Source organism: Nymphalis io, chromosome 10 (genome assembly GCF_905147045.1).
Source record: "Nymphalis io chromosome 10, ilAglIoxx1.1, whole genome shotgun sequence".
NCBI classification, from domain to species: Eukaryota; Metazoa; Arthropoda; class Insecta; order Lepidoptera; family Nymphalidae; genus Nymphalis; species Nymphalis io.
Genome location: NC_065897.1, coordinates 5,020,645 through 5,042,413, shown reverse-complemented (window position 1 = coordinate 5,042,413; position 21,769 = coordinate 5,020,645). Strand labels below are relative to the sequence as shown.

At 30.4% G+C, this 21,769-nt stretch overlaps 1 protein-coding gene across 1 annotated transcript in view; it reads right to left on the bottom strand.

The window, feature by feature from the left end:
- Positions 1 to 5,235: 5,235 nt before the first annotated feature.
- Positions 5,236 to 21,769, bottom strand: part of LOC126771321 (zinc finger protein 177-like) — a 66,199-nt gene continuing 49,665 nt past the window's right edge. The window contains exons 4-7 of the mRNA XM_050491164.1: positions 19,425 to 19,691; positions 19,017 to 19,186; positions 6,149 to 6,314; positions 5,236 to 5,926 (exon numbers count right to left, since the gene is read on the bottom strand). Of these exons, the coding sequence (XP_050347121.1) occupies positions 5,889 to 5,926; positions 6,149 to 6,314; positions 19,017 to 19,186; positions 19,425 to 19,691 (641 nt within the window). The 3' untranslated portion in view covers positions 5,236 to 5,888. The remainder of the gene's footprint in view (positions 5,927 to 6,148; positions 6,315 to 19,016; positions 19,187 to 19,424; positions 19,692 to 21,769) is intronic.

Genomic DNA, 21,769 nt, shown 5'->3' with positions numbered 1-21,769 from the left:
ATCGTAAGTTTCATATCGATTATTAAGCCCGAGTTGAGTGCGAAACGACAGAGTTTAAATCAAGCGATCGATATAATTAACGCCTTTGTTTAGGTTTGTTTTATTAAAGGAATATTTTAGGTGATATGTCACAGGAGTTGCATTGTTTGCAAATACAAATACAAATATTCATATAGTTGAAGCAGTTCAAATCGTGATGGTCAGAAATTTAAATATGTTGATACTCACTTTGCAATTCGTCACGCGCCTTTCAACTGAGAAATACATTACGATGAAAATGAATATCAATAGCAAAGAAGACAAGAACGTTTGGATAAAAATATATGGATTCTTCGGATGCTTAAGTTCCAATCATAGACCTTCTCAATACAATGCTGATGGTATATCAACGAGGTATGAACAATTGTGTTGAAGCAAGCGCTAGTTTTTTGTCGGCAAAATTGGACCAGTATCCATCAGATATCGCCACAAAAAGCCAGTGACGGCTCTCACAAAGGCGCCACCGTCCCACCTCGATTACGCCCTATGACAAAGCAGTTTGTTTCAAACAACACTCCATATTGATCCAAACAACTCGTCTATTTTGTTTTTTCTTTATTGGATTTTTTATGCAGCTGATAGTTGCTTAGGTGGACTTATATTGCCAGTGTAACTGGACCTTTAAATTGCTTGAAAAAGAAGGTTATTGTAGGTCAATATAATGAGGTGTGCGGTAGTTGGTACATTGGCTCCTGTGGCGATCTATGGTATTGTGTGCCCGCGCCGCTCTAAATTGTTGGTTTAATCGAGCTTTTTGTGATCACAGTTTGGTTTGTGAATGTAATACTATTTTTATAACTGGATAGGTGCAAAAGGAGAAATGAGAACGTTCAATGGTTTAAGTATAGTATTTGTGACTTTTAAAAACACTTTTAAAAACTTACATATCATAAATTCTTATCAACTTTTAACGTTCATTCTATATATTTTGTAACGGTACAATAACATGCTTATAATCACAGGAAGCCACTTAAGTAAAATTAAAATGATAAATTAGTACAATTCTCATGTTTAATAAAATTTTATTTGTATTTATTAATTATATCCATCTACAAAATATACACAATTTACTAACCATTAATGATATCGAATCGTTATATTTAAGTACATATCTCAAAATGTAAAACTAAAAATGCCACAAATGTGGGTTAAATTAGGTGCCCAATCTTTTTATCTAAAAACAACAAATTATATTACTCTTTAATAGCTAAAATAGTTAAAATAAAACTGTAAAATATGATAATTATTGATACGAATTAAATATATTGTTTTTAAATTATGTCTAATATTGCAAAAATTATGTATAATTTTGCAAAACAAAATCGAAAAATGTATGAAAAATAATAGATTATATACAAAACAAATAATCATAATACGCCATTTCTACTATATTATAATGTCTATGATTCATATTATTAAGGTTTCTAGGAGAAATGTTTCGGTGGTCTATATCAGACCACCCAGTATCGTTATAATTGTTCTATAAAGATTTATAATGCCTGTGATCGGCGTTTTGCCTTTACTAAAAATATTCGTCATGTTTACAGGTTGTGCTTAAATTATATTGAATTTGTTCTTATGAAACGTAAAACTTATATTAAAGAATATTTTCCTTAGCCATTAAGTATGGGCTATTTTAAGAACTTAATACGATAAAATATTAAAAAAAACTACTTTATAAATAAAAATACGTTTCGGTAAAGCAAAAGTTTATTATTGACGTAAAGTGGATATTATTATTTATATCGGCTGGATTACATAACTTTCCGTTCGCGTTAATAAACCTACAGTCTGGTTTCTTAGTGCATTATTAGTTTGTCTTGAATAGAGTTTATTTTGATGCTAGATTGATTTGATTTTAAATTGTGAATTCGTTTTTGTTACTAGTTTTATAATCAAATAAATCTACGATCAAAAACTAATCTTTAAAGAAATAAAAAATCAAATCATTTAAGAACATTCTGTATAATTATAAAATGATAACCGTAAGGCACTTCGTGAATTGCATTAATCAATAAACCTGTGATTGATACAACAAAATTAATGTATTTAAGTGTATGCTTTCAATAACAATTACAACATAATGCATTTTAAAATTTAATCACAACTTGGAATGGTATATAATGATCTCCGACAACTATTATTTGTATTTTTAATATACTGTATGTAATATGGTTGTATCTAATAGGCTAGTTTTAAAAGTTTCTAAAGTTTATATTTATAGCTTTTTGGTTATCACTTATTTAAATTCATACAATACTTTGAATGGTTGTTTCGTTGTGAAGGGCGAGTGTGTCGGTGTACTTACAGGCACTAGGGTCGTAACATCTTAGATTGCAAAATCAGCCCGTTAACGGTGTGAGGGATAGATAACATTTCTTAGAATATCTGTGTTGGTTGCAAATAATCATTAGGTGATACAATTGATCGTCGAACTTATAAATAAACGTAAAATTTCATATGCAAGTACTAACTTGTCAGTTGTTGAGTCTATGTGTAAACAGCAATGTGGTTGAGCGAGTTATGCGCATATACTTGTCCTTACTAATATTATAATTTCGAAAGTGAGTTCGTTTATTGACTTCGAGTATTATGATTTCGCGTCTTAACTCAACCGATTATCGTAAAATTTTGTACGAACGTTGTTAAGGGTAAAGGAATGACACAGCGTACCTAGTAACCGTAACCGAAAACTACTTTAAATTATTGCTTAGTTATATATAGACTTTTATGATATATATATATATAATAATTGTTTTTATGTTTTCTTTAAAAAAAATTATTAGTAACGACTGAAACTGATTGATGCGCTAATAGAGGTGGTTTTAATTCACGGTTTTCAAAATATTAGTCAAGGCCATTTAGCGGACTCGCTTCGTTCGTTCTGTGGCTGGCCTATACGAATTTATTGATAGCTTATAAACGGAGATAGGAAGTCAGTATTGCAGTCCCGTCCCTCAGTAAGTGAGAAAATCCTAATATGTTTACTTATTAATTCCTACAATAGGGTGTTATGTTGTGCTTATTATTTAATAACGTAACTAATATGATCTTTAGTTCTGTTGTTTAAATTTTTCATGTAATTTGCTACATTTAATTTTTTTTTTGTTTTAATGATTACGAATTATTGTGATTTCTACGTCTCGCAATACTAAGATTTATATTATATGAATATTTTATATAATTGCTGTATGATCAAATGTGTTCTTTATGAACTTGGATATAAGTTTCAAAATGCAAAATTACCGAATTCCCAACAGATCCATTATGGGAATATCACATCATACATGGTAAGGACTTTCGAAGATTTTACAGAAGACCTACAAAATACCGCCTGTAGGAATTTTAAAAGAACGACTCATTGTTTGATAATCGAATTTGGTCTTGTTATTTTATCTATGTCATCCTTCAAAGTAATTTATGTGTTAAGAATAAGGTTACCAATAACTCGTAATGTTGGTACTCAAGAATTACGAATAAACATTGATCTTTCATTGGATTTGAGCTTACTAAATCAGGAGTAAGAACATGCATGTCCAATACTAGTTCACCGTGGATCTTTACTGTTATCGACGTTAGCTGGTTTGGCGTCTACTGCGCCAGAGGTTCGTGGCATAAAATAAATGTGTTACAATAAAATTTAATGTAAGGATTCTTAGCAACTTCCGTTCACACCATGCAATTGGAACACTAGCGACCTCCTGCGGTTTGCGTCGCGTGGTACTTCAAATTAGCTCCCGCAGTTTTATAGTTACAAGTCTGATATATTAAATGCGAGGGCAATCCTTTAAAAAATGCATCTGAAGTGCAGTACAGTTTTTTATTGAGAACAGGAGAGAAATCAAGCAAATCGGTTACCTAGTGGGTAATTAATCAAATCTAATATTGTAAAAGATTAGCCATTCTTTCATCTATATTAATAAAAAAATCACTTCTTTATGCGATATCATTACTTTTTTTATCTTTTAAAACTAAACCAAAATCGGTTCATCCGCTTAGGAGCTCCAATACAGACCAACACAGACCGACACACAGATAAACACGTTAAACTTAGAATGAGGGGTCATTTTGCGTGGGGGCTTAAAAAATGGAATTCATAAAATACTAAATCTTTGTTTTTATATTTTTGAGAAAAAATACTGAACAAAAAGATACTTGCTTTAAAAAACATACCTACCGATCTATGTATCGCGATTATAATTCGTCTTTGTTCGCAGCAACTTTTAAAATAAATTCCAGTCGAAAAGCTTCAAAGTTGTTACTTCAATGTTGATAAATAGATAACACGTTTATATTTATCAAAACAATTTATTTTATGGAATAAGACCGTGAAATGCGGTGTATATTTTCTGCTTTAAATTTCTCTCAGTGGCGCATGCGCAAGTGAACAATTAAGACTTAATACTGCCAACTGAAGTTGTATTATGCAAATCGGGGGGGAACTCGCGTGTACAGACGCCTACGGTTGTTGTATGCTATAAATATATTTGTGAGTGTCTCTTTACTTTGGCTGGGTGATAAATTTGCTTCATGTTTTAATTACCTGACTTTTGTTTGTTTGTTTCATTCTACTCACTGATCATATACAAATACTTATACCTGCTACTACTCAAGTCAGTATATTTTGGTTATTTAAAAAGTACTATTATTTACGGTTTTAGGTATTTATAATATTTGTGCTGCAGACTCTCTTCTGGATATATTTAACAATCTTCCTGTACTTACATTTACAACACCTTTATGTACATATACTCATGTAATATTGTTTGTCATTGACTAAATAAAATGACAAGCGTGTAGGTTTTATTTTTTAAAATTTTCATAGAGAATATGTAAATTACCTATTTTCATCTACCCGCCTTGAAGCAGCATAGTGGAATAAGCTCCAAACTTTCTCCTCAAAAGTAGGGGAGGCCTTTAATCAACAGGGGAATCCACAAGCAGTGAATCACTTTATAAATTTAACTGTATTTGTATAATTTATTGGTTAAAAATAGAAAATTTCTTGCCGGTTCTTCTCGGAAGAATGTGCATCCAGAATTGGTGGTGGACTTACTAAAGTGAGTCTCAAAGTGAGATCGTTGTTTCTGTTACATAGTGATTTGTTATCTATTAAATATAAATATTACATTACAAAAATGTAAATTTCGTTTTAAAACGATGAATATTACGATGTAAATAATAAAACGAATTGGTAGGTATAAAAATTTATTTGTATACTCTAAAAGGCACTTAAAATTAAATATATAAATATTCATTTTATAAATTAATAATTCGCTTTTGAATGTATTTTGGACGGAGGTTACAAAGAATACATATTACATACGTAGGTTTACATTATTTGTAAGATATATCTACATAGTTCTATGTAGTATTTATTATAAATCTACCTTTTATTTACATAATATTAATTCTATGAAGGCGGGAAATTTATTTACAAAGTAAAATTTTATGAACACACTACAAATATATAAACTTAAATAATTTTAAGTTTCATTTAACTTATAGCATAAGAAATTCTTATTCATTAGATAAATTAATTTTACCGTTGTTTTTGAGCAAAATTAAGTGATTGTAGATTTCAGAGTCCTCTGTGACGTAATATCGTCATAATATGTCTAATTATATTCAAGTGCGTTTTAATATAGAGAAAACTTTAAAATTTACGTTTAATGGAATTGTATCCCTATGTTTAGTTTAAAATTACACTTAAAATACAGTATAAAATAAAACTATCTGAATAATTTAACACTTAAAAATAATTAACCTCTAATATCACACTTTTTATATTTCTAGTCTTTAAATAATTTTGAATGATTGAATACGTAGCTTTACATTAGCCGCACACTTCAAGTAGCGTCGCGTGTATTGTTCCGTTGATGCTTCGCTGTAAAATGAAAATAAAAAATCAGTATGATGTACACAGTACCAATATAAAAGATGTAACAAATAATAAAAATATTGATCGATCAAAATCGATTTAAATTTTATAATACTGATATTAAATTCTTTTTAAAATTTTTACAAGTAGATTTATTATATATATATATATTAGGAACTGTTTGTATAGTGTATTGGATTTAGAGTAGCTTTTATTTGTGTTTCTCACCAGTGTGTAAGAAGAGATGATTCTTCAAATTGGTGTGCTTCGAGAAACCTCTAGAACAGATGTGACATTTGTAAGGCCAGGACCCGCTGTGTACGTACATATGGGACTTTAGGTCACCGGGAGTTGGAAATGACTTGGAGCAGAGACTGCATTTGTGGGGTTTCTCCTGTGAAAGAAATTAACAAATTAGATATGGTTTAATTATATTTATTTCTTTCTAACTGAGTTTCAGCCACGACAGCCAGTATTAAAGACTAGCAATCCACGCACCGGTTAAAATACTTTAAGAGTGTGTGAACAAAGAAAGGTGCACTACCTGTCTCACTCTCGTTGTTTAATTAGTACAGGCAGTACTGGATATAAATTCTGAGTAAGGTATATGTACATTAAATAATAGAAAAATACAATAATAATTCATTAGCCCGACACCTGATTCAAGCACTCTGGACTCCGGATTTGTAATTAGCGGTAATTAAATCATAGAGAACAAAAAACGATGAAAGTCGAAAATCTAATGTATCATTCAAAAATAATCGTTGACTATTTTCTAATTGCAGTCTGTCCCATTTATTATTATGGACATGAGCAACGAAACCAGCACATCCCTATTGTGAAACAAACGTAAATATATTTTTGTATAGATATAAATAGTAATCTTATAACTGTAAAACAATAATAGCACTATTAAAACAAGTGGATATAAAAGTAATAAATGCCGAACATAATAAGGTTTGTTTAAAACATATTAAAGGTAACCTATTGCGAAGCCACAAAGAGCTTAATCCAAAAATAAAATACAATTCACCGCAGTAAACTTACAGCCATAAGACTCATTCCCGAAGGTAATGACCAGAAAAAGAAAATAAAATCAATGTTGGAAGACAATAAAACGGCTAATAATCATCATCATCTCCAATATAATCAAAGTCATGACGGTGCACATCGAGCGAAGAGCGTGCAAATGAATTTATAATGAAAGCCTTTGCCTTGTTTCGAGTCGTTGCTTGATCAATTTACTCGCGAGTATCATAAAAGTGTATTATTGACGGGAAATATTTATTTCCTTTAAATATTCCTAAATAGCCTTATAAAAAAACGTAAAAGAAATATTTATTGAGTATGAACACAATTTGAATACTATTTCGTTCTAAGCTTTGTCTAATAGTAATGTCCCAAATTGTCTACTAGAATATTTACGGTGAACAAGTCAACGATTACCCGTTAAAATTTTACGCTTAACACACGAACCGAAGTAATTGAATAAACCATATCGTCATTTCGTTGTGGCTTCCCGACTGTCTACTCGGCGTCATTACACATCACATCTGTAGCTTTAATGGAATAACTTTGAAATGGTTGTCAGCATAACGTGTAATTTTAAAAGAAGTTTAGTACTTATTGGTTTTTTACGAGCTTCATCGTTCTCATTCATAGCTATTTATTTTTATATTTGATTATTTTCTATTAACAGAATGTTTGAGGAACCTACAAACGTATGTATTTATATTAACAAAAACAATTCGATTAAACCAATCAACATGCTTAATACCCCCAATATTAAATATTGATATTATTATAAAAGTTAGATAAAGTAAAGTAATAATAGTTCGTGAAATGCCCCACTACTGTATCATAGGCCTCATCTCCTTTTTGTGGCGGTTTGCAACTTATTCCTACGTTGCACCGATGCGGGTTGTTAGAAAAACATGTGGCAAATCTACATTCAACACATGCAGGTATTCCTTCACCGTTGAGCACGAGATGGATTATAAACATAAATTAAGCACATAAAAATTCAGTGTTTTCTTGGATTTAAACCCACAATCTTCGGCTAAGTTACACGTGTTCCACGGCCGTGCCATCTCGGCTCTTTTTATAAAAAATATTACATAATATGATACAGTTGATTAAAATTAACTGAATTATAAAAAATAAATAAATATCTCGCAAAACCGAATGTTTTATTTGAAATAAATAAATTTATAAATTCTAAGAAATAGTTTCTGTATTTAAAAGCGATTAATGAATATCTTGTTCTGTATCAACAAAACTTACTTTACAGGAATTTAAAAAAACTAAATATTAATCAGTGACCAAATCTACTGCTAATTATTAAACCGTCTTAATATAACGGTTTCTTATTTCCTGTGACCACATCTAATGAGATTCATAATCAAGTTGTATCCGATATCTAATCCAATTTTGACGCTAGGACTGTTCCCTCCCATTCAATTTTCGCTAGCCCGCCCACCAAACACACCCAGTAAAAAAACTATAATTACTATACAACGTCCAAATCAAAAAGCAGTTCTAAAGAACTTTTATTGGTGATTATAACCATATTTTATTAAAGTCGGGTTAACGAATCCCCAGTGGCTCAATCAGAGCCACAAAAAAATGAGATCTGATATTATTTCGACCTTTCTCGCTACCGAATATTGCAATATATAAATCAATAAACAAAGAGCCATTAGTTGTCTGACAATTTCCGTTGGATAAATCACGAGCAGACAAAAAACTGGTTGGTTCATGCGTGCAAGGATAATGAACAGGCGATACATTTTTGTGGTTACGATAAAAACCGATACGTGTCAAATTCATACCGAGAAGAATCTACTCTTATAATCATTTTGATAAATAGTAAATATCGAATCAAACTATTTTGTTCTATATAGTGTTACAACTACCATGTGAGATGCAAGAGCTACCGAAGAAGTTGATTAAAAATATATTAATTACAATAAAAACAAATTAAGAAGTAAAATCAAAAATCGAACTGGCTTCAATTTAATTTAATCAAGAAGCTGATATTGAAAAATAAAAACTTAAAATTAGCTTTAATCTTAAAATCCATTAAAATTCAAAACGAAATCGATATAATATCGTTCCACTCGATAGCTAAATCGTTCGTTCGATCACGATCCATTCAGCGGCCGTATCTCGTCCGAACAGTGACGTATGGCCAACTGATACGCCTGCGCTGCGTTATGGAAATTGAATGCAAATGCGATGCACCTCGCTTAATTTAACTAAATAAATTGATCCCCGTAACGTGCGTGCAGGACCTATTAGGTTTCGGTATTGCTCGTTAGGGTTTATTCTCGGAAATCAGGATGTGGCTTCTTCTAATGAAGATAAGTTTGATGTCTCTTGGAATTAAGGACTTCATTGAATTTTTAGCGCTGATTAAAATAGGTAATCATGATGTTTATAGAACTATTGTAAAGCTGCTAACGAATGTAATTTGTTGGTCGATTTGGTAAAATTTGTTGCAGCAATTCTACTAGAGGGACATAAACATCAAAGAGGTCTCATTAAATCGTATGGCCCTTATCCGAACCTACAATACTCTCTAATTAATTACCATATCCCAATTATAGAGAGTTCGATTAATCAATTTTCTGTCGGCTAAATCCGATGCGAGACAAGGTGCATATTAATTGGACCTTCATATATCTTCTGATAGCGGCGTTATGACCAGCTATGCAAAGGGCCTGATGCACAGGTTTATGGCTAGAAAATTTTAATACGGCCACTAGTAATTATATTGTAAGCTCCAAGTATCAATACATTTTTACAAAAAACTTGCAGATATATAGTGTCATTAAAAATATACGACCATGGTGTTATAAAACACATTTTAAGTAGCAACAATATTGTACTTCTTATTAAATGTTTTTAAGACAGGACACCAGTCTTTAAAAATATATAAATTATTTTATTAAATATATAAGAATAATAATTTAATTGGTAAAGTTGCAACAGATCTTCTTCACTTAAATTTTTATCATACTGTTCGTTTTGCGTTAAAAATAAGACAAATAAAAATTGTCGCACCTTTCCAATCAGACCACGATTGCGGGCATGTGGGAATGATAAGATTAATTTAAATTCATACCTGGATAAGAATTAAAACGCTGGTGCCATATTAGCAAGTTCATTAACATGTTTCATTTGCGTGATTTAGTTTTTATCTTTTCATTCAGTTTTGCACACCTTTTATGTGGTCGAATTCAGAAATCACCAAAAGGCGTCATCAGAAACACATTATGGAGTTAATACATGCATGAAACATTTCTTTTACTTTCTTCGTCTTTTCTTTGTATGTAATAATTACATAAGCATTTTTAAGTAATTTAATGAGTTAATTTTATTTGCGGCCTCAACATTAGATTGTGCAGTACGTTAATCTGCTACGAAACTTGGATTTATTTGATGACTACCCAAAATATTGGAAACAAAATTATATGATTTATTATTCTTCGCTTATTTGCAATAATTTATTCAGCTTTATTATTATGTCACGTAGCCTTATGGAATTCGTTATGTGTGAACACACCTCAAAGCTTAAACCTAATAAGTCGTTTCACAAAGTCACATCGCTCAAATTATTTAATCAGTGCAAGCAGCCAAAGGACGATAAAAAATGATTGATTGTGCGATGTAGTGTTTCAATCTGGGGCGGTATTAGAGCTATTGGAAATGAACGGTGTATGATTATTAATTTTATTGATTTAAGTTGATTGTTTTGTAACATTTATGAGTTATGCGTATGTGAATTATGATTTTATAGTGTCTATTGTTTAATAGAAGGTATTTAATGGAGATTTTTCTTAAAAAGTAATGTTTATTAAGTGTTTATTATATGTCGCATATCTTTAAATCTGAAAGAATCGGTTCAGCTGTCGAAGCATTATTAAAATAGCAATAACCTTTTAGTAGTAATTGAAACATATTTTAAAAATTATATTCTAACATTTGTTTTGTTCTATATATTTACTTATACAGAAAGTGAAATGAAATAATTGCATTAAAATAAAAGTAAATTTACTTAAAGAAACTTATAAATCAAATTCAAAAGATAATACCATCTTATGCAGGAATTTAAAAAGTTGACTGACTGAATGACATAGCGATTGATAAATATTAAATACCAAAAACGCATTCCAATTTAAACCTTCAGTCTTCGATATAGGATACAAATTGATAGAGATAAAAGGTTGTATATCACTTTTACCTATGTGACACCTCTGAAATACAACGATTTAATTAAATTTCGAAGGATTTTGAACTTAATTATAAGTGAATAAGAGTTATGTTTACATCTACATACTTCATAATATACTTAGCAGTGAATTAATATTCATTTCATCATGCCGCTACTGATAACGTCAAGGCGATCATCTGCTTTTAAATTATTTCATTTTTATTTTTTGATGTCTTAATACATATTTATTTAGTTAGTAATTATTAATTTTCTACCTTATCAATTTAAGTAATACAAAAAGTGTTTTAGACGAAGTTATAGACGGATTTTGATTGACATTATATTTTCAATAAATTATTTATATGATCCTTTTTATATATGACTGATGGGTGGTTGATTAGATTATGTACGAAAACACTAATGATGTTAGCAATCTAAAGTCTTTGAAAGTATATAGCACATTCACTATCAATAATACTTAAATCAAAGAAAAATTAAGCTACATATTCTTTCTAACAAAAACTATAAATCAATATTTCTTGTCCTAAGACAATCCAGAATTAATATTAAAAACGCTCGTAGAATTTAATTTCATTCAAAAACGGTTTTTATTCATTATTTTCTTTAGAATCGTTAAACAGAATCTCTGGAGAAAAATCCATTTCTTTATATTGATTTATTTATATGATACGTGATTCGAAGCCGTGACCTCAAGCTCTGCAGTCAATCAAATCAACTAGCAAGTTAGTTAATAATGTCCTCCAGACTGTTTTCGGCCACGGCGGCCAATCTCAAGAGAGATTAGCCAACTACGCAGGAGTTATTATAGTGCACAAGTGTGTGCGCAAACACAGGTGCACTCTCTATTCCCTAACTCTCATAATCCGATGAGACGGAAATCCAACACGATCGGAAAGAGTTCAGGCGCAGGACCAACGGTTTCACGTGCTTTCCGAGCACGAGAGTGTTTACACTTCCAACTTCCAGACTCCGGGCTGCTACTGTGCAATTTTTCGACAGAAAAACCCAATAACTTTTTACTAGCCCGACCTGGGAATTGAACCCCGGACCTCCGGGTCTGCGGCCTTTCTTCAAGCCACTAGACCAACGAGGCAGTCAAGCAAGCAAGCAGCAAGCTAGTTACTGCTATATAACGTGACAATAGTTGTCACGTAACGTCAATAATGAAATTATAAGCTACAAGGAAATTATGTATTGCTAATCGATCTTTTTTTTTATCAATAGTATTTAATTAAAAAACAATAAAACGGATATCAGATAAATGTCTAAGCGACAATGTAATACATCTGGTATATAGATAATACGATCGTGATCGAAAATTAACACTTAAAAATTTATTTTTTATCCGCCGATCATCCATTCATTATTAAATATTTATATTGTAAATAGTCGGCTAATATTCTGCAAATTGACTGCGGTATGGAATGAATGAAAACCACTGGAATGCGATAATAATTTCATAATATTTCAAAAAATATTCTTATTGTTGTTCATAACCTGTCATTGCGAGTGTGTCATGTATTAATAGATGATGTAAATTGTTAAAAAAAAACAACATAAAATTATAATTGATAATCGAAGAACATTAACAATTCATGATACTTACGACTTTGCTTATATTACGAAGTCTTTCTATAAGATAGAAAAATATATTCAATAGCTTTATACTTCAAAAAAAATTTCATATAAATTTCAAATTGTTCTAACTACTTGTATCATTCTGATACGCTTTATATAAGTATTTAAAGTCGATTTTAATTTTATTTTAAATGTGATATCGATTAAAACATTGCAATTATTTATGTAATTTTAATGACACAGCATCATTTTAGAACGGAACTAACCTGATTATGAAGCCTAGGGGTTGATAGTAGAACTCTTCAAATACAAACAATAAACCTATCGAGCTTAGACTCGTTTGCTTTATTTTAACAGATGCCTTCAAAAAATTAAATTACATTTAATTTAGCTAGTTATTAAAATTTTAATTTACAAAGTGTTAAATAAATTCTCATTGATAGACTAGAACCTTTGGACCTTATCTATTAATTGTTGTATGTAGAACGTTTATTTTATTTTTTTCAATTAACTGAAGTCATATATCAATAATAAAATGTTAATAGTGTAATATATCGTGTAATATAACCATAAAAATCATATAAATAACGCTCACACCTTTATCGCATAAGAAATGATATTGCGTCGCAAAAACTGATAAAAATGAATTCGAATTGTCGGTAGCACGCTATCATTATTATTCGTAAATCAAGCTAATTGTAATGATGAGTCGGTTGCAGGTGTTCACCGTGTATTGATAGCTTACAAAAAATATTAAATAATGAATTACGCAATAATAATCTGTATATATAAATATTTATATTACTTGGTGGTAGGACTTGTACAAGCCCGTCTGCAATACTTAGTATTATTGTGTTCCTATTGGAAGGGTGAGTGAATGCCAATGTAACTATAGGCACAAGGGACAAAACATCTTAGTTCGCAAGGTTTGTGGTGCATTGGTGATGTAAGGAATGGTTTATATTTCTTAAAGCGTCAATGTATATAGGCGGCAGTGACCACTTATTATCAGATATTCCATCTGCCCGTCCAGCCTGTTATAAAAATATACTGTGAAACAAATATTCGCTTTATATCACAAATTTTAACTCTGCAAATCGAAATAAGTCCAGCAGATTTATTCTATTAAAACAAACACAAACACGATAGTTAAATGACAGAAAGTGATAAACATTTAAAGAATCAAAATAGCATATCACCGTATGTCGGCTTTCAACATTTCACGACTGAGATACGAGGTATGCTCTTGCAGAATATCACGGCAGATTTTTATTTGAAATTTTCGCTTTATCTTTAATGTTTAATTCAACGACGAATCATGATTTTCCTGTACAGCAAGGATAAACTATATCTTAAAAAACTACATCCTGCTTCTCTCGTATATAATGAGGAGAAATACAAGTTAACTTTAATACAAAGGGTGATTTTAATTGATAAATGTTATTAGAGGAAAACGTATAAATTCAAGCAATTATAAAAATGTATTTCTTTTAATATCTAATAAATATCTATCTAATAAAGAAAACTATAAAATGGGATCTATAAGAAAAGATTCGATTCATAATTTGAAATTAGAAATAATATACATACAGCATAAAGACGAATTAAGCCTAAATGAAAATTAAATAAACGTTTGACATCCCTTAATAATAATATTTTAACAAATTACTTGAATGTTGTTATGGAATTTTATTAATAAAAAAGACCTTCCGTTCTTAATATCTTCTTTCCGACTAGAGCATTATACACCGCTACTCGTTTGAATAAGTAGTTTAAGTAGTCAATTTTTGTCGTTTATAATCACCATAGCTATAAAATCAAGAATTATATCCGTTCTGATATATAAACGATCAACTAAAGCCGTCAAACTAATCATTAACTAAGAAACTGCGTACATAAACTTCACTCTTAGGATTAGTTTTTTAATTTCACTCATAGTAAATAATATAAATTCATTCTAAATGTTTCCGAGTGGAGGATGAAACTTGTGAAACTCAAATATAACTTTAAGTTTTAATAAAAATATTAAATTTCGTTAAAATACCTTCATTATACTGATTTTTAGAACAATATAAGCAAGTAACAATAATTATAATATTTTCAAGGAAAAAGACTTGGACTAAAAATAATGTCGTGCTAATGTAGGTATGTATTTAACGCAGTCATTAACACAGTGTACAATCGTAAAACCGAATCGAATGTTAGATAAAATATTCAATAGATATTATGGGCAATTGAAATACTAGCTGTGTCGTATAATATAGTTTAAGAAACAAGTTACAATGAGGCAGTAACAAGCGTCGGCGACTATCAATTGGAAAGTCAATAAATTCGTTGATTGACTTCCTGTTGTAGATCAGTCTACTTAATTTTGTCGTTTATTTCTTCAAATAGATATTTATTTATACTTTAAAATGATACCGATATCGTAAATAATCAATATCCGTTACGTGTAATGGCCAATAGTTGTTTTAATGTGGCTCTGATGGTTCGGTAAGTCGTAAAAAATGTTTACACAATCTTAATTGGGGCTGATTGAGAGTAAATTAGAAAGAAAAAGTCTGTGGAATTATATAATTTGTCAGTTAACAGAGGTTTGAAAATTATAAGTAGCTATTTAAAAATCCTGAATACAATCAAGTATCTCTTTGTATCTAATTGAGAACTTTATATATTAACTTATCTTGTTTTAATTATTATTATCATCATGTAAAATTCAATGTATAAATTCTTGAAACATGAAACTTATATAATACAATCAATTGAACATATATCAAAACATGACTTCAACAATAATCGTGACACCAAAATAATATTTTTTTTTCTGCCCTAAAATATGTGTTCGTCGAAAGGTTCGTACTAAAAGATAATTAACAATACGGTTAAGGTTGATTTTAAGCCCTTTACAGGCAGGTGCAGGAGACAGCAGTATACGGAGATTATAAAAACAATATGGTGCCGGCTGACGATGTACAATTTTTTAATGGAAATATATACACTAAGGTTTCTTTTATGTATACATAAAAGACAGGGTCCGCACAATAAGAAAAATAATTACAGTTTTTGCTCATTTAGAAAATTACGTAATCTTCGGAAACATTAAATGATATCTAGTCTTTTTTAAATTGTTCTTAATTATTGTAAAGAAACATAATAACGTAACAATTCACTTAAAACAGAGAAAACTAGGCTATACTAAGTTTGGAGAATAGTGCAAAATCACAGATATTGTGACACCAATTCTAACAACAACGGATGTTCCAAAGTGACAGACGTGCAGACAACTAACAAATAACGAACCCCTAACGAGTGAAAAGTGTCAAGTTATGGCGACATGCAAAGATGCAGTAAACTGATAGTTCGAGCTTGACATTCTGTATCTAAGCAATTGTTTGCAAATAACAAAACGGCCCTTAAAATTTTAGAATTTCAAAATTAGAACCACTGAATACATTTAGCAGATTTACTTCGAAAGTAATATTAAATCAAATTATATTGCATGTTTCATCTAAGCTACCAATAATTTTAAAATCGATTCCAAACCAAATAATTCACTTGGTATAACAATGGCTAAGAACTATCACATATATATGTCTTGTCCTGCCTACACCCCATTGTTCATCATTCACATTCATTGTGGATGCTTTATTATTGGACCTGTCAATAGTTAACTAACCCGGTACTGTCTTGTAAGATCTCGGTGACAGTTGAAAGATCCCTCTTGGGAGTATGTCTGATTTATCAGTTGAGAAAGATAATGGACCAGTATTGAACAGAGGCAGAAATATATTTATGGTATCCAAATTAAATGGATTGATTAAACTAAATTTGTTACCAAGTTATTTTTTTTATATTCGTAACCAAATTCGATAGCCGAATCATCAATTAACAAATTCATTCGTAATTGCAACAACATGAATTAATTATATACAACAGTATTTCCAATATTACAATATTTATTATTATTATATTTTAAATCATGATAGGTGACGAAGTCCATAGTTCGGTCATCTTATATAGTGAAGTTCTCATACGAGCGTGTGAAGTCTCGGTCTGTTGGTCGCGACGTCTTCAATATCGTCTTGTACGACACGGTTCCTTGAATCCGTGGGAATTTATTTCGGACTTTTGGTACATTTTTATTGTATTTTTTCAATACTTGGATAGCTTTAATGAGATATGATAATAAAACGAACAAACAGAAAAAAATATTTAAAAATTGAAAATTCCACAAACATTAAACTAAAAGTTGAAAATAAGTTGTTGAATTAATACAATATAATGATTCATAATAAATCTTCAAGGAAAACAAACACTAAAAAAAAAAGAAAGGTATTAATATAGACATATTTAAGCCCATTAGAAGCTATTAGAAACAATAGATCTAGTCGCCCGCATAAATCCACAAGTTCTTGATGCGTCACAGTGCTTGCCCACTACAATTCCCACGATGACCTGACCCGGTAATTTATTGGCCCTCCGCCTTCGCAACTACCTGTGACCGCAGGTGCACCTTAAGAAACTAGGGCTGGATAACTTAAGAGAGCATACAAAATTATATAATTGCCGATTTTATTCTAAATACTGATAGTATTTAATATCTAGAATAAAATCAACCAGGCAGCTGAATCACACTTCACATTTTTATTTTACTATTGAAAATAGGCCTTACTTAAATTGGTACTCATTTGGCAGTCTGCCTGACTGCCAAAGGAGCCACATGATGGTAAGTTGTCAACAACGCCCAAAAACAATGGCAGTGTAAGAAATATTAACATCGTCAATGCTCCACCAAACTTGGCACTTAAAAGGGTATGCGGCATGCCACATAAACGTATGATCACATAATATATTAAAACTGAATACTACATGATTTTGAGGTATTTACTTATCTAAAATCGATGTTGTCAAAGTAAATTATGTTTCTCTCACTGTGATAATATTTTTCATGATTTTTTTTTTGCTGAAAATTTAAAGATCTTAAGAAAATAACATAGGAATTGTAATGCAGCAACCCTATAAGCGATGTGCGACGTTGTGTGATTTTCTTAAGTCGTGGACACATGAGGTCATAGTTAAATAAGTAAAAACTCAAGGGGCGTTATGGGAAGTGAGCACAGTAACATCACCATGTAATATGCATCAACCTTTACCGACTCGTACGATGATTTTGTATATAATTATCATTACTTATGAGAAAATTAATTGTTTATTTTACATATAAGTCTTAAGATCATATTATGTGAAATACAGAACAATGACAAAGAAAAAAAAAACAAAAAAGTAACGATTTATTTGTTAACTTAATTTAATAATTTTATTTAAAATAATAATTAATTATTTTTAAATTTAATCTTGTGATTCTTTTACCAAATATAATTAAACTATTTTTTTAACGATTTTTTTTCGTTTAACAAATATCATATTCAAAATATTAAGTAATAAAATAAGATCGTCTTAATCTTAAAATTTTGCGTCGGATACTTCGATTCAAATCTTAATAGACATAATCACATAAAAAGGTAACAAGGCGCAATTGTATATAATAAGTATTTTTACGATGAAAAAAAACTCAATTAGAGGCAATAACGCAAAAGGATATACTTGTAAGAAATATGTGGGTTATCAATAGAAAAACTGTAATAACACCAGCTATTGTCTCAACAAGGATAACAAGTTTTTTATGAAGTTTCGCAAATCAATTGTTCGCAAATGTAAGTTTCCGCGATTGAGAGAGAATGATTACATGTAGTATTTATATTGACCATCATTCTGTAAGCGGTGTGATAAAAAATATGACTATTTATTTACAGACTCAGGTAGTGCGTAATATAGTGTGACTTCTATTCCATTATGTATTTTTTTCTTTTATAAATGATTTCAATTTATCAAAAGTAAATGAGATTCAATTAAGGTATAATTGAGTAATCTAAGACTCATATTTCCAGTAATTATAATATTTCGATATTCTCGCTAACATTATGAGTTTGTTTTTTAAGCTTTCACGCCTTAACTATAATTATGACTTGCATACACGTTATCAGGGGTGCAGAAAATGACATAACGTTACTAAAACTCTCCTAAACCTTCACGCGGGCGAAGCCGCGGGTGTAAACTAATATTTAACATTAAACATAATGTTTTGTATATATTTTTTCTATTATATCATGCAGAGCTCTTTTTATTGCTCTGTATAATGTTGTCGCTTTTTAAATGATACATTAAAGTGATTTAATATTAATTATATTTGTACGATTTTAAACGTGATAGACATAGACTTACCTTTATATGCGTCATACGATGATAATAAAGATTCGAACTGGCCGTGAACCTCTTCCCACAGTGCTGGCATTGGTGAGGCTTTTCTCCTGAATGTATTCGTCTATGTGTGTTGAGACTGCTTGATGTACTAAAGCCTTTGTTACATACCATGCAAACATGTGGCTTTTCACCTAGAGCAAATATTTAATGTTCAATAATTTGATTGTTATAGTTAGTAAAACATAAAAACATGTGAATGTCAACCGAAAATTAAGGTTTTAAACTATACAAATATAAATTTGATTTAAGTAAAAAATAAATAAAAATACAGAAAAAAGCCGATGTTAAAATTTCTTTGTTGATCTATATCTGTTGTTGATTAAATCAATCATTGTTGCTAATTATTATAAAATAACTGAATAAACTTACCCGTATGCGTTCTCATATGCCGTTTCAATAATGATGGCCTGTCAAAAGCTTTCCCACAAACTTCACAAGGTAACAGGGCTCGCTCCGACTTTGTTGGTCTTCTTTGGATTTTAGGTGTCATTTCTAATAGTTCATTTGATGATCCTGCTGATGATGATGTTAATGAATCACCAGATATGGATTTGTGTTCGTCTTCTGGACCCGAAGGAGGAGAAATAGGTAAAAGGACTCTTGAAAGTAGTGAGGTTGAAAGGTCTAATGGTGAATCTGCAAAAAAAATATACTAAATTAATCAACTAAAATAATCTAATTTATAAAATTCTAAGTAACAATAAACTTGCGCTAAAAATTTTATGGCCTCAACCTAAAATGTCAAGTTTCCATAAAAATATAAGTGTGCATAGCCGATGAATCACGCGAAAGATTAAATCCGTTCAAATTTTCGCCATTACAGCTTGATCTAATCAAAGCGAAAAATTTAATGAACCAATTTATTGACAACCGTAAAAATGTTGTAATGGGAGTCTACACAATTTATGTTTATTGCAGTTTGTATATTTGTTCCAAATATGTCTTAATTAGAATCGAAGAAAGAGGATTATAATATTTCATTTATTTAAGCAAAAAATTAATTGATATTAGTTATAAATTTTCACGCAATCTTAAGTATGCTAAGGATTAATTAGCGAAGTATATCAAGCAAACAGCAAGAGATCATTTGATAGTAATTTGTTATCATTGGTAGAAATATTTTTCGTGATTGCTCGCACGGAATCCTCTATATGGAACTACTGTCAAATGGATAGTATCTTCGTTGACTGGCCAAGTATTACGTGCAAATTGATTACTGTTCAGACTGTATAACTATGTTCCATATTTCTATCTATGGTTTGTATCGTTTTAATATCAACAGATGTCGGCAGGACTGTTCTTTTCTCTTTAGGCGGCTTACGCATGGAAGTATACAATGTATGATTCTTATTTTGTAGATTTACTGTCAAAAATATATTTATATATAAATAAATTAATATCAATATGAGAAAAACTGTGTAAATGAAATTGGTGTAATGTATAACTTTATATTACATATTTTTCTTTTCAAATTACGCAAAAAATATTAATTATAAAATATATAATATCGATTTTAATTTTTAAAAAAATGTTGTTTGTGGATATTTTCAGGTAAATAAAATAATATAAGTCAGTTAAATTATATTATTTTAGCAATAGATTAATGACGTAGATTAACGTTTTGTTAGTAGAAAAAGCAGAATGAAAGTTTATTCTTTTGTATTTTTAAAAACAATCGTATCGTACGAAATCAACCTTAACATTAGCAATATTTTTATATACATATAGGCCATTTCCGCCGACAGCTGCATTGGAATTATCGATGCGGTCTCCGATCGGATCTCTTTAGTGAAACAAACGCGCCGCGTTCGTTATCGGTTCATATATAACTTAACTGTGTAGTTAAGCTCTGTTTATAATAGTGTTAATAATTTCAATTTGAAAAGACGCTATTTTGTTTATTTCATGTAAACTTTGTTGGTTTTATGTTGTTTATTGTAGACTGCTTTTATTACAAATAAATTATAAAACATTATACGACATATACAAATTATAATAAATGATAAAAAGCGGGTAATAAGCCGAGATGGCCCAGTGGTAAGAACATGTGAATCTTAACCGATGATCGTGGGTTCAAACCCGGGCAAGCACCACTGAATTTTCATGTGCTTAATTTGTGATTATAATTCATCTCGTGCTTTACGGCGAAGGAAAACATCGTGAGGAAACCTGCATGTGTCTAATTTCACCGAAATTCTGCCACATGTGTATTACACCAACCCGCATTGGAGCAGCGTGGTGGAATAAGCTCCAAACCTTCTCCTCAAAAAGAGGAGAGGAGGCCTTTAGCCCAGCAGTGGGACATTCACAGGCTGTTACGGGGAATATCTACTTTAAATATTTATGTTTTATTTGTATATCATTCGATTAATAAAAAAAAATAACTAATTAATTAACTATTCAATATAGTAGGAATAAAATATATTTTGAACTATATTTATGAATTCGGTTTTGTATCATAAAGTAAACGTTATTCATTTAAAAACAATCAACATTGTTTATAATTTATTTTATAAATTCTTCTATCAACAAATAATTTAGAAAAATTTACATAACAAATCGTTAGCTACCAAACATCGGTAATGTAACTAACGACAGTCATTTACAGATGTCGCATTGATCAGTGCCTTGGAAAGATAAAAAGGCAATCACGAAACTCTCCGACTACCGAACCGAAAGAATTCTTTGATGTACCGCCGAATGAGGTGACGCCT